At 28.4% G+C, this 13,361-nt stretch overlaps 2 protein-coding genes across 9 annotated transcripts in view; one reads left to right on the top strand and one right to left on the bottom strand.

Annotated features, from left to right (window-relative positions):
• LOC117171343 (putative Dol-P-Glc:Glc(2)Man(9)GlcNAc(2)-PP-Dol alpha-1,2-glucosyltransferase) overlaps window positions 1-9,108 on the bottom strand; it is a 23,270-nt gene extending 14,162 nt beyond the window's left edge. Inside the window, exons 1-5 of one of the 2 annotated variants that reach the window (XM_033358578.1) lie at window positions 9,031-9,108; window positions 8,373-8,890; window positions 7,925-8,267; window positions 7,092-7,231; window positions 853-1,711 (exon numbers count right to left, since the gene is read on the bottom strand). In XM_033358578.1, the coding sequence (XP_033214469.1) occupies window positions 974-1,711; window positions 7,092-7,231; window positions 7,925-8,267; window positions 8,373-8,588 (1,437 nt within the window). In that variant the 5' untranslated portion in view covers window positions 8,589-8,890; window positions 9,031-9,108 and the 3' untranslated portion in view covers window positions 853-973. Of the gene's footprint in view, window positions 1-852; window positions 1,712-7,091; window positions 7,232-7,924; window positions 8,268-8,372 lie in introns of those variants that run through there. The other variant, XM_033358579.1, reaches the window with a different exon arrangement.
• A 1,948-nt stretch (window positions 9,109-11,056) lies between these two features.
• LOC117170536 (histone-arginine methyltransferase CARMER) overlaps window positions 11,057-13,361 on the top strand; it is a 27,403-nt gene continuing 25,098 nt past the window's right edge. For all 7 annotated transcript variants that reach the window (XR_004466818.1, XR_004466819.1, XR_004466821.1 and 4 more), the window contains exon 1: window positions 11,057-11,451. Coding sequence is in view for 3 of the 7 variants with exons in the window: in XM_033357339.1 (XP_033213230.1) it covers window positions 11,319-11,451 (133 nt within the window). In the remaining 4 variants the exon portion in view is untranslated. The remainder of the gene's footprint in view (window positions 11,452-13,361) is intronic.

Below are 13,361 nucleotides of genomic sequence, written 5' to 3'. Positions count from 1 at the left end.
TCTGGTTCAGAATTTGTCTTTTTTGGTTTAAATAAAAAATTTTTTGTTAAAAATTAACTTTTTTGGCTAGAGATTCATAATTTTAACTGAAAAGTCATGTTTTTGGTTGAAAATTTTAATATTTGGTTGCAAATGCATTTTTTTGGGTAAAAATTTAATTTTTTAACAACAAATTTAGATCTTTTGTTCAAAATTCGGTTTGTTTTTACTTTAAAATATTGTTCTTTATTAAAAATTTAACTAATTCAGTTAAATATTCCATAATTTTATTTAAAAATTTATGTTTTGGTTGAAAATTAATTTTTGCGTTCAAAATTCATCAACTTGGTTGAAAATGAACTTATTTTCTTGAAAACTTTTTTTTTTATCGAAAATTAATTTTTTTAACAAATATTTTACTATTCCACTTTTCATTGAAATTGCAACATTTTTAGTTGAAAATTCAACTATTTAATTGACAATTGTTTTATATTTTTAAGAATGCAATATTTTTAGTTGCAATGTGAGGAATTTAAAGTGTTAGAAATTGAATTTAATATAGTACTCACTTTAATTTTAATTTTTAAAAATATATAATTTCCTATTTTCGTAAAAAAAAAACTTCTTATATCGTATGTTTTTACAAAGTCCTAGAAAATTGCTTTTATTCAAAATATTAATATGTCCAATATGCACTGAATTTTTAATATATAAAGATAAAATAAAAATTGGTTTAAATTATTGTTCAAATTCATGGACTTTAGGGACAAATCCAAGACATTATTAATTATGTTCTAAGTATTATTTATTCAACTATTCGATGGTGATAATATTTTTAGGAATATCTTGTACCATTAACAAATTACTTATCATTTAATAAAATAACTTTCATAGATGTACAAACAGTTATTTAATTTCACATATTTTTATACATATTTTTACAAGGAAGAAAATGTAATATACTCATTATATTTACAAGCCAGTAACATTAAAACTACCAAGAAATTCTTTGCGGGTGTTCCTGGTCCTCCCAGTAAAATACTTTATTAACAAAAATGAAAAATTGAAGGAAGTTAACTACCAACGTTGTCATCGACTCAACACTAATTTGCCACAAATCCGCTTTTCGTAAATTCAGTCGGAATAAAATATAAGGAACAATAAAATACCGTGGTTCCAACAATAATTGAGGTACAAGAACTAAAAAAGTGCAGGCAAGAAATGAAACTCGAGACAAAAATCTAAGATGAGAGAGACATTTGTAAAAAGCATACGCGCTGAAAATATGCAGAGGTATAAGCAAATATTTAAAGAAAGTGTAGCGTCCCATAAAATAATTCCAAACGTAGAAAACATAGTGTCTGTTATCAGCTAAAACATAGGGATGAACCAAAGTATTAGAGTGAATAATCGCCGCCATTAAAAATAAAATACAACTCGAGATTTTCCAGTGTGCTAGTAAATCTTTTAGAAATTCTTTCCAGAAGGGTAACATATATGGCCAGGCGAAACAAAACGTAAACGTGAAAAAATAGAAGAACTGAGGTAGGTGAATAGTTGAAACGTGTGCTGTGCGATCTCCAACTACGACACCGCCATTCCAGATGATAAAAGCCAGGAAGAAAATCCCAACTGTAATGTAGGGAGTCAATGCGGCGAAGAGTTCCATACCAAACTTTAGAAATGGCAATGGACCTTTTCGAACTTCTGCTTTTACATTATCCCAGAGCCACTGGAAAAGTTTAAAAGGTACAGAACTATCAATTCGAGTATGATTAACAAGTTTTACGCCGGGCAGAGGCGGCGAAGCCCTAGGGGCCTAGGGCCTAGGGGACACTGTCCCCTCCAGAAATCGAATGATTAAATTCATCGGATGGTTTGAATTTTATCAAAAATCGGATCTGTGACAAAAAACCCAAACGACAAAGCGCCCGCCCAATGAGAGTCGCGCTCCGTGAAAAAGGCCCGCGAATCAGAAAGCGAGTAGGGGCTTGCTTATACATAAATCCATCGCGATGAAGCGAGTCGCTCTGAGAACGACTCTCTGATTCGCGGACATTTTTCACGGCATCCTTGGGAAATCTTTGTGCAATCTTTGAAATCTATCTAAAATCTTTCCGAAATATTTGAAATCTTTGTAAAATCGTTGGGAAATCATTTAAATGCATATTTGTAAAATCTCTAGAAATCTTTGCAAAATCTTTAAAATAATTTTGAAATATTTGATGATATTTGTAAAACTATTTAAATCTTTGTGAAATTCTTATGATATCATTAAAACCTTTGTGCACGTTTTGAAATCTATCTGAAATTTGTGTGAAATCTTCGTAAAAACTTTGAAATATTTCCGAAATCTTTGCGAAATATGTCTAATCTTTGAAATCCTTAAGAAACCATTGAAATCTTTGTAAAATCTTTCTGATTCATTTGGAAATCTTTTCAAAATATTAAAAATATTTTTGAAATGACTGAAATCAGAAAATGTTTAAAATATTTTAAAAATATTTGACAAATCATTAGAATTTTTGTGCATTCTTTGATATCTACAGGGTGGACACGCCCGGGCTTACATACATGGCGAGTCAAATGCTATCCGAATTGCACAACAGCAGGGGAGAAGCCATTATACAGGGGTATTTTCATATTTCGCGCCTTTAAAGTTTCATTCGGATCGGCCATTCGGTCAAGTTCGTGCATCTTCGGATCAAGTTTATGATAGTTTCCATGGTTGTGATCGAAACTTCAAACGGATATAAGTGTCAAAACAATATAGGTTATGTTATATAGTAATTACAAATAATAAAAGTGTTCAATTAATAATGAAGTGAGACATGTGCATTAAGAGGTAAGCGTCATTTTTTTCTGTGTTAATAACATTATAGAATGGCCGCTGAGTGAGAAATACTATAAAATAGTAATAATATTCTGCACTTCCAGTGGGCGAAGAATGATTGGTGTTTAACGCTTATTTTTACTGCATAAAAAAATATGTTATGAATAGACAGGATATGTTTCAAATAAAGTGAATGAAATATTACATGCGCAAACAGGTGAATCTGGACATAACCGTTTGAAGTTTCGAACACAACCATGGAAACTATCATAAACTCCATCCGAAGATGCACGGACTTGGCCGAATGAACGATCCGAATGCAACTTTGAAGGCGCGAAATATGAAAATACCCCTGTATAATGGCTTCTCCTCTGCTGTTGTGCAATTCGGGTAGCATTCAACTCGCCATGTATGTAAGCCCCAGCGTGTCCACCCTGTATATAAAATCATTGCGAAATGTTCGAAATCTTTGGTAAATAATTAGGATCGTTCTGAAATCTTTGAAAATCTTTGCGAAATATTTAAAATATTTTTGAAATATCTGATACTATTTGTGAAATTATTGAAATCTTTCTGAAACTTATGGGAAATCATTTAACCTTTTGTGCGCTCTTTGAAATCTATCTGAATGTTTTGTGAAATAATTAAAATCTTTGTAATATATTTTTAATCTATGCAAAGTTTTTGCGAAACATTTGTGCAGTTTTTTAAGTCTTTGGGAAATCATTGAAATCTCTGTGCATTCTTAGAAATCTATCTGAAATCTTTGAAATCTTTGTGAAATCATTTAAGTCTTTGTTAAATTTTTTAAAAGATCTATCCGAAATCTTTGTTAAATATTTGAAACCTTTGGGAAATCATTGAAATAATTAATAATTAATAATTAAAGTATTTGTGAAATTTTATAAATCTATCCGAATACTTTGTTCAATCTTTAGAAAATCATTCAAATCTTTTAAATCTATCGGAAATCTTTTCGAAACCTTTAAAACTTTTGCGAAATATTTGGGAAATTATTAAAATCTTGATGAAATCTTTGAAACCTACCTGAAATCTTTCCAACATTTTTTAAATCTTGTTTGAATCATTGAAATCTTTGATAAGTCTTATAGATATATCCATCCGAAATATGTGCTAAATATTTTAAATCTTTGAGACATTTTTGGTAATATTTGTGAAATTACAGTGTTTATTGTTTATTTATCATTTATGATTTATGTACAATTTGTACATAGAATAATATTATTATAGTATGAAAAAAATTATGCCATTTAATATTATATGTCTATCCTCCTATTGCCATCTAGAAATAATGATCCGCCCCTTCTGACGCTGGAAATCCTATTTAAGTCCCTCCCATTCAAATCGTTCCCAGAATTTCAGCCTCGGCTGTTTCGTACGAGAAGAGCCGCGAGGCCGAAAGAGAGGCTGTGTTCAGTGACAAACAGCGTGAGGCCCGACTGCAGCGCATTAGTTGCATCAGGTTGGATCATGCGTCCAAATTCAACAAAAATGATCCATGCGATCCTGTCTGCTTAGGTTCGGAGCGATCGAATGTTGTGTTCGATTCAAGTGAAGGTCATTGAGGACTATGCCCGAAACCGAACTTAAATGGGATTCCCAGTGTACTACTTTCTTTTATCTTTGCGCCCGTTTAAAAAATACATAACATTATTTTGAAAACATTTTCCACCCTTCCACCTTTTTCGTCAAAGATCATGACACAAAGCTTGAACACCCAGGATCACGTCAGAAATAGGAAAACCCCACCCCCTGTCCCCCACCCTTTTAAATAATTTTTTTCTTCTGATTAATTTTTGAAGAACAAAAAATAAAACACCAATCACACAAGCATATGATATTTTAACCGTTTTCACAGCCCAAAATGCTCCAAAAAGGAGATAATGGAGTTCTTATATCTTGGCGTACTTATATAGGGAAATCAATTCTTTTAAATAAAATTAACGTATAGGTAAAAGATCGAATTTTTATAGAAACCAGTTGACTTTTTAACAGGAAAACACGAATTTTTACACAATCAAATGGTGGAATTTTCGAACAAAAAGATTAAAATTCAAACACAAACAGTTGCATTTTAACCAAATAGTGGAATCTTCAAATAAAAAGGAGGATTTATTTAAAAGGCATTCGAATTTTCAAACCAGAAAATTTTTTCCATTTAGGAAGAATTTTCAATGCAAAATAAGGAATTTTTTAATTTTAAAAAACGAATTTTCAACAAATAAATAAATTTACAACAAAATAGTCTCATCATTAACCTTATAATTGAATTTTCAACCACCAAAGACGAATAGTTTATTTTAAAGTCCAAAGATCAATTTTTTAGTTGACAGTTAAAGTTTCAATCTAAAAGAACGCATTTTCCACCCAAAAAGACCAATTTTTGGCAACAAAATTACATTTTCAGCCAAAAAAGATGAATTTAGCAAAATAATTAAATTTGAAAAGAAGTAATTGAATATTCAATAGAAAAAATATAAATTCTCAACGAAATATATAATAATTGATAGTTCAATGTAAATAAGATTTTAACGTTAAATAAAAAACAGTTGAATTTAACTAAAAATTATTTTAATTTTAAATACAAGCAGTTAAAAATAGAAAGATTTTTAAATCAAAAGATAAAAAAGTTTCAACCAAATTGTTGAATTATTAAGCCAAAAAGGCTTGCAAAACTATACATAATGAATTTTAAAACAGAAAATATGAATTTTAAAAAATGATTTAATTTTCAACCATAGAGTTGATTTTTGGCACAAATGGGGATTTTCAACAAAACAATTGAATTTTTGAGCGAAAAACGAATTTTCTAAAAACAGTTGATTTTTAACCAAAAAATATGGATATTCAAAACAAAAATTATTTTTAATTTACAACTGAAAGCTTTCAATTTTCAACAAAAAATTTAATAAATACATTTTCAGTTAAAACAAATGATTTTCAATTGAAAAAAGACGAATTTTAAACAAAATTGGCAAATGTTAAACTGAAGAAATGAATTTTCAACTAATAAAATAAATTTTTAACAGAGAATTTTACTTTCAACTAGTTATTCGAATTTCCATCTTAAAATGGAATAGTCAAGATGTTCAATATTCAATCAATACAATAAATTTTTAATTAAGTAGTTCAACTTTTAACCAATTAGTTCAATTATGAATAAAAAAAGATAAATTATCAATTTAAAAAGACATTTTTATATTTTTGAACAAAACTGTTGAATTTTCGACCAGAAAGAATATTTTTTGACATGAATGTTTAATTTTCAACAAAATAATTAAATTTCGAATAAAAGAGTTTTAGTTAAGTGTTTTAGTTTTCAATAAAATAGATAAATTCTCAAAGAAAAATATAATAGTTGATATTTTAACGCAAAAAAGAATTTATTTTAGATTAAAAACTGTTAAATTTAACCAAAGAACATGAGTCCTCAACAACAAATTTGATAGTTAATATTTGAACCAAAATAATTTAACTTTTAAATTAAAATGTTGAATTCAACCAGAAAATATAATTTTTCAACAAAACAGTTAAATTTTAAACAAAAAAGTTAATTTCGACTCAAATAGTCGAATTTAAAACTGAAAAGGTTCAATTTCAACCAAAAATAAAAGTTAAATTTTCAGTTAAAGAAATTAATTTTCAATTAAACAAACGGACCTTGAACAAAAAAGTTCAATCTTCAACCAGTAAAATGAATTTTTAATAAAGCAGTTCAAGTTTCAATCAAGTAGTTAAATTATCCAACCAAAACGATGAATTCTCAATTAAAACTGCAATATTTGAATTTTCAATTAAAAAACATCAATTCCCATCCAAAAATTTGATTATTTAAATTTTCAGTTAAGGAAATTAATTTTTAACCAAAAAGAACAAATTTTTAAAAAATAAGTACAATTTTCTACCAAATACTGGAATTTTTAACCGAAATATGTGACTTCTGATCCAAATATACAATAATGGAAATTCAAATAAAAATGAATTGTATAACTTTAATAAGCTATTAAATTAAATTCTTTCATTCGCTTCGCTGAGATTCTTATTTAAAAATAGATTTCTTGAATAAGAATCCTAGATAAAAATGGTACACGTAATTTTAAAAACATATTATTTTCATCTTTTATTCTACAATTCCACTTGCAGTAAATGTAGAAAAAAATGTCACAAAGCTAAAAAAAATTCAAGAAATTAGATAAGATATTTCACTGAAGTATTGTGAAATCATTGTTTTTTCATCTGACAAAAAAACTTTTATTACCTGCACGTGCTTCAGCGTGTTACGTGAGCTAATGGAAACAGGTGTTCGTGCTTTTAGTTCCAAAAGATCTAATCCTCTCTCGATAGCAAGTAAAACAACCCAAATTACGTTAGTTTGTCTGACAAGAATTGACATTAAGCCTGGAAAAAATAATATTGGTAAATTAATAATTTAAAAAATAATTGAATATATTTCATTAAAATAAATGAATATATTTCAAGGTTGTTGCGGCAAAAGCATGTAAGTCCACAGGGACAAATTTTTCAAGGGATAGAAGTTATCCTAAAAAATATATTTCTCAACAAAAAAAAATGAGAAAGAAAATTTTAGACTTGAAGGAGCACTAGAGACCTGAATAAAAATTTTTTTGTAAAACACATTTTTCGAAAATAGATCGTCAAAAATCAACTGCTATCAAAACCGTGTAAGTTTTTATTCTTAAACTAACTGGAACATTATAACTAGATTACGAGACAAAAAGGAGACTGAGAAGTGAAAAATTAAATTGAAAAAATAGTTTCATACAAAAGAAAAATTATACAATACTACATTGTTATTTTTCTACAAAATATTTAGATTCTTTGTATTGTGTAAATATTTAGTGCAACAGAATAATGTGATTAAATAGAGATTTAAATCTTCGCATGATTCATCAGAGTTTATAAAAATAAAAACTGAATTCCGGTTAGAAATTGGACTTATCCTATCACAACAATGTTCGCTAGAATTCTAGAGAAGTTTTAAGCCAATAAAACTTGTTTTTAAAAAATGGCACTTACATGTTTATGTCGCGACATACCAAATTTATCAAATTAATTATTTATCGTTCTCACCTAAAAAAGCAGATGATTTTATGTGGCCTTTTAAATACAATAAATACATAGCCAGGATCACAGTGAGAGAGAAAACGTCAGTGTAGTACAAAAAGAACCAGAAAAAAAGAGGCGGAAATAATACAATGTTGTAAGAACTTATTAGATTTATCCAAGAATGTTTTGAAATTTGCACCTGGGCTTTCTGAAGGTGAAATAACAGATTGCTGATTAAATAAAAGTTTAATAAGGTAGCTATTAAATTTGTAGATCGGATTGATGTTGTATTACAAAAATCGAACGGCACTAGGAATGCCGTTGTGATCAAGTAAAGACCTGGAAGTGTTGTAATTTTTAGGTTCCACTGAAAATAAATGAAAAATTAATTTTTTTTTACTTAAAAAAAATGAAGTTAGTCACTATTTTATTAATAAATCAAATAATATATTCAAAAAATGTATATACTTACTTCATAAAACTCTCCTGCACAATATTTCAGGGTTTGCGGAATGTGGAAAACTTCGTCGATAAAATAATACGGTTGCACGCGATTTAAATAAATAAACAAACAAATTATAGTCGTCACAAAAAGTAGAAAAATAAACCACTTCAGTAAAATCTCTGAAAAATTGTCCTTTTTAATAATATTCTCTTTTTTTATTTTACTTGATTTTTTGGTGCCCATTTTTGGAAAATGAAAATTTGTTTTTAAACGCTTAGAAATCTCTCCACGTGACTTTGTGAACCTAACCTCTAAATACAATAAAAACCTCTTTCCTTATTCACAGCCTGTTATCTATTAATTAAAATACTTTTGTGGATCCTAAAATTCAAGTTTATAAAATAAACCATTTTATATGAATTTTAAGCATTTTAAATAGATTATATTCCTGCTGCAAATTGAAGCAAACTCCCTGATTGGTTGCGCATTGAGGTCACGTTAAGATTCGCCAATCACAGCATCTTCTTTGTTATATTTCGACAGCACTATGAAAAAAAAACACTTTCCTAAATACAATAAATAAAATAGAAAATGTAATTTCTTTAATTTTGAAATATTTAATAAAAAAAACGACTGCTTTTCATTTTACTAAGTGGTTAACAACAAATTTAGAGGTTAAAATCACGTCTTGACGTTTCACTCTCTGCTCTCTGCCGACAGTGTTGCCAGGTACGTGAAACGAAAACTGATGAGAATACACGAATGTGGGAGAGAAGATTCCTTCATTATCAATATTATTATTAAAAGTTTTTAATTTTTATAAATTTATAAATAATTTATAAATTTATAAATTTTTTGTAATACTGCAAATTGCAATGTAAAAAAAGTTAAACAATTAAATATTAAAAACATTAGAATTTGAAAATTTGGAATAAAAACAGGTTTAATTTGTTCAACTGTAAATGTAATTTAATTAATGATTTTTTAGAATTTAACTGTAGTGAGTGATATCACAAGACGACTGAATTTGTTAAAAAAAAAGAATTTATCGATTTTAACGTGGAAAATAGAACTGTTTTAATTTGAAAGTCTTAGTAGTCAAACAAATTGAAACGTCCGATTGAAACTTTATGAACTACTTTCAATTTAAAAATAATTTAAATGAATATATTCATAATAAATGTTTTATTCAATTCCAAATCATAGTTAAAAATTGTTTGAGTCTAAAATATTTCATTTTTAATACTCAATTTAAAATTTTGTAATAATAAAAAAAAAACAATTTTTTCTTCAAATTATTATTTTAAACTACTTAAAATTAAAATAATTCAGACCAAAAGGATTTATAACTTATGTATAAAAAAATTTGAATTCCACAATTCTGATTTTAAGAGAAAGGAAAGAAATGTTGGTTTTTCATTTTTTCTGAATCGGAAGATGATTTTGTTTTTTACAGATATGCATTTTTATCAAAAATGGAATGATTATTGTTTCAGCTAAAAAATAATAAGTATCAACAAAACAAACGAAGTTTCAACAAAATTGCTAAATTTATCATTCAAAAAATTAATTTAAATTAAAACACATTAATTTTCAAGGAAAATAGATACATTTTTAACACTAAATGGAATAGTTAAATTTCAAGCAGAAAAATTAATTTTACAACCAATTAAAAACGAATTTTCAAAAAAAAAATTCAATTTTCAACGAAACAAACAAAGGTTTTTGAATTAAAATGATAAAACATCAACCAAAAAAGTGAATATTTAACGAAGAAGTTCCACTTTCAAGTAAGTAGTTGAATTTTCAACGAAAAATGTGATAGTTAATATTTCCATAAAAAAATATCTAAACTTAAATTGAAAAGAGTTGAATATTCGAACAAAGAAGATTAGTTTTCAACGAAGCATTTCCATTTTTAGCAAAAAATTTAATTTCTACAACAGATACATTCTTAAATTAAAAAGACGAATTTTGACCAAGAAAGAGTTTTTATACAATAATTTGTTTGCCAAAAAATGACTTTACAAGAAAATTATAAATTTTGCAAAAAAATTAATGAATTTTTAATAAAATTGTCGAATTTTGAAACTGGAAAGACGAATTCTGTTAACATAAAAAGACAAATTTTCGAAAAACCAATTCAATTTTCAGCATGAAAGATCGCTTTTTTTGTTTCCAACCAAATCTTTGAATTATGAACAAAATAATAAAATTGTATCTTTATTCTCTGAGTTTCAATATTATACATTTTCATTTGAGTAATTCGATGTTTCCCTTTCTTTTAAATCTTAGTTAAATTCCATAGATGTTAAGTTATTGAAATAGAATTAAGCAATCATAATAAGTCTGAAACATAGCGTAAAATTAGAAAATCAGGACAGCGATAAGAAACCAGGACAGGTCCTGATAAGTCAGGACGTCTGGTCAGCTTATATTTTTTGAATTTCGCGCCGGCGTGATTTCTTTTGTCATTTTCCTGCTAGGTTATGTCCATAAAAATCCAATCATTAAAAAGATGAATATAAAGTTTATGCCTATATAAAGAAATATGCACACACCAATATCTTTATATAACGACTGTTTTCAAGAATCCTTATTTTTCTAGAATTTCCGAGTTCTTGAGAATCTAGGGAAAGACGGGGAAAACTGTGGGGAAGTTACAAACTGACTTGGCAACACTGCATTTTTTAACGTGCGCTTGTGTGTGCTGTTGCACCAGGGGTGGCTTCTTGGTTTGGTTGGTTGACGATCCGGTGTCTGCGGTAGCGACATCGTGATCCTGTCTCGTTTGGTGGAAATTTGTGACTGCCATTTCGCAGGTGCGAGACAGTCGGGAGTGTCGTGTATTCTTTTCTCTGAGGAACCAGCTGTTCTATTCAGAATCCGGAAACGTGACACAAGGAAAAGATCAAAAAAGCGGCTGCCGCCTGACAAGACTGGAGCGCACAAAAACGCACGCGGTGTCTAAAAATGGCGAAGGTGTTTCGCGCGGTGACAGTGTCCACTTTGGCAAACAATGGACAGACAACGCCGAAATTCGACAAACCGGTGACGCTTTTGATCAATTATGATCCCCAGGGCCTCAGCGTCGAGCTCGTATCAGGTATTCATTAGTGTACTTACTCCGATCGATAATACCTTTGCTTTGCCTTTACCATTACCGCCAACCAGACGCGATCTAACCACACTTCGTCGGACGCTAACGATGCTCACCAATGCTCGCTTTGTTACATTCGCCAGACTTTTTTATTTTTCCCAATTTTCCCTGAATGCTTGAATTTTCTAAATTTTGAATTTCTGTCCTAAAATTAATTAAAACTTTGAGATTGGGGAGATTTTGCTCCAAAAAATAGTGCGGAGATTAATTACTGTATTAGCCATTTACTATACGAAAGATCATTTCAGATAATAATGTTTGAAAGGGGGTTGGGAACGTGGAAAATTGATATTTACTTCAGATTTTTGCAACAGCTGATTAATATCGTGCAAAGTAATCAAGACTGGTTTCAAATTTTCTATGCAGTGTTTGAAAAGTTTATGGCTAAATTTTTGATTTTGCAATTTTTTAGTATTTTACGATTTTTCATGAAATAATGCATTGTAAGGTAGAAGAATGGCTAGAATGTTTATTAATCATTGTACATGCAGTCCATTGCTCAGGAATAGCGAAGAAATTCTCGTCAGATTTTTCTTCATTTTTTGTCTTACTTTAACTCGTACTTTTGTACATTTTCCAGATTTGTGTCAAGTGCAAATAATTTACCGTTTTTAAAATAAGCAGTGCAAAGTTTAAGCATTTTAAAGTTTGATAAAATGCTATGGGTCAGGGGAAATTTGAAAAAGACCAGTAATTTTTCGATTAACTAAAAATGAAGTTTATATAATTCTGTATGACATTTGCCACTAAAACACAATGTGGTGGAACTGATTTTAACTGAAGTTTTTTTTATTACAGTTTACAACCTTCTAACAATTTAAGACAAATTTTAAAATAAACGGCCCGTTCCTTTTTAACGAAAAAATCTTTATGACCGCACATTTAAATTTCTTTTTTAGTATAATTAAAATGGTACAAATTCGAAACTACGAGATGAAATTATTATTTGCCACTTAGCCACTTATAATTGTTTAATGTAAAATACTATAAAATTTATAATTTTTTTATTCAAAACCATTTGAGAAATTTGTTTATCTTACTTGTAAACCTGCAATCAATATATGAATTGAAAGGTTTAATAATGTCCAGTTTCACTTTATAAGCAAACAATTGGCAAATGATAATATTGATTGGAACTTCTGAATTTCAAGAATTTTAATACCAGTAAAAAAATTTTAAATACGCTTCTATTTGTATTTTCGGTAAAAAGTTTGCTTTTGAGATTAGTTAAACATAAGAAACCATATTTTTTAAAAAGGGCCCCATCGATTTTTTGTGATTTGACCATACATCTTTCTTATGGTGCAAAAAAAACTGATAAGAATCTAAAAATGTAATTTGCAGCGAACTTTTGATTAAAATCGATTCCGCCGCACCGTGAAATGTGTTTAAGATTAATTTAAAAACAAAATGTTTTTTGCATTAACATTATGGATTTCCCAGGTGTAAGGTTGTTTTTATTTGTGGTAGATACGGAGGCTTTACGCAAATTATGAGTTACTAAACCTTATCTTTTCTGGATAATTGAGCCGGTCATTTTTAATTGGCCATAAGAATGATACGATATTATAAAAAGAAGTTAATCAACAAAATTATCTATTCAAATTTATTTACAAACAAATTATGCACATTTTACATAAGGAATATAGTGTGATCACTAACTTGAATCACACATAGATAATAAATAAATAATATACAATCAGATTCTTTTATAAGAATAATAAATAATTACTATATGTTATTATATTTTGTGCCTTTATAATTAAAAAAATGAATATGTTGCGCTGAAATTCCGGGAAATGGTTCTATATATATAAGGGCACTTCTGCCTGTCCCGTTCGAGTTTTTATTTTTTT

Source organism: Belonocnema kinseyi, chromosome 4, assembly GCF_010883055.1.
Source record: "Belonocnema kinseyi isolate 2016_QV_RU_SX_M_011 chromosome 4, B_treatae_v1, whole genome shotgun sequence".
NCBI classification, from domain to species: Eukaryota; Metazoa; Arthropoda; class Insecta; order Hymenoptera; family Cynipidae; genus Belonocnema; species Belonocnema kinseyi.
The sequence above is the reverse complement of the archived record's forward strand: the minus strand, read 5'-3'. Positions and strand labels throughout refer to the sequence as shown.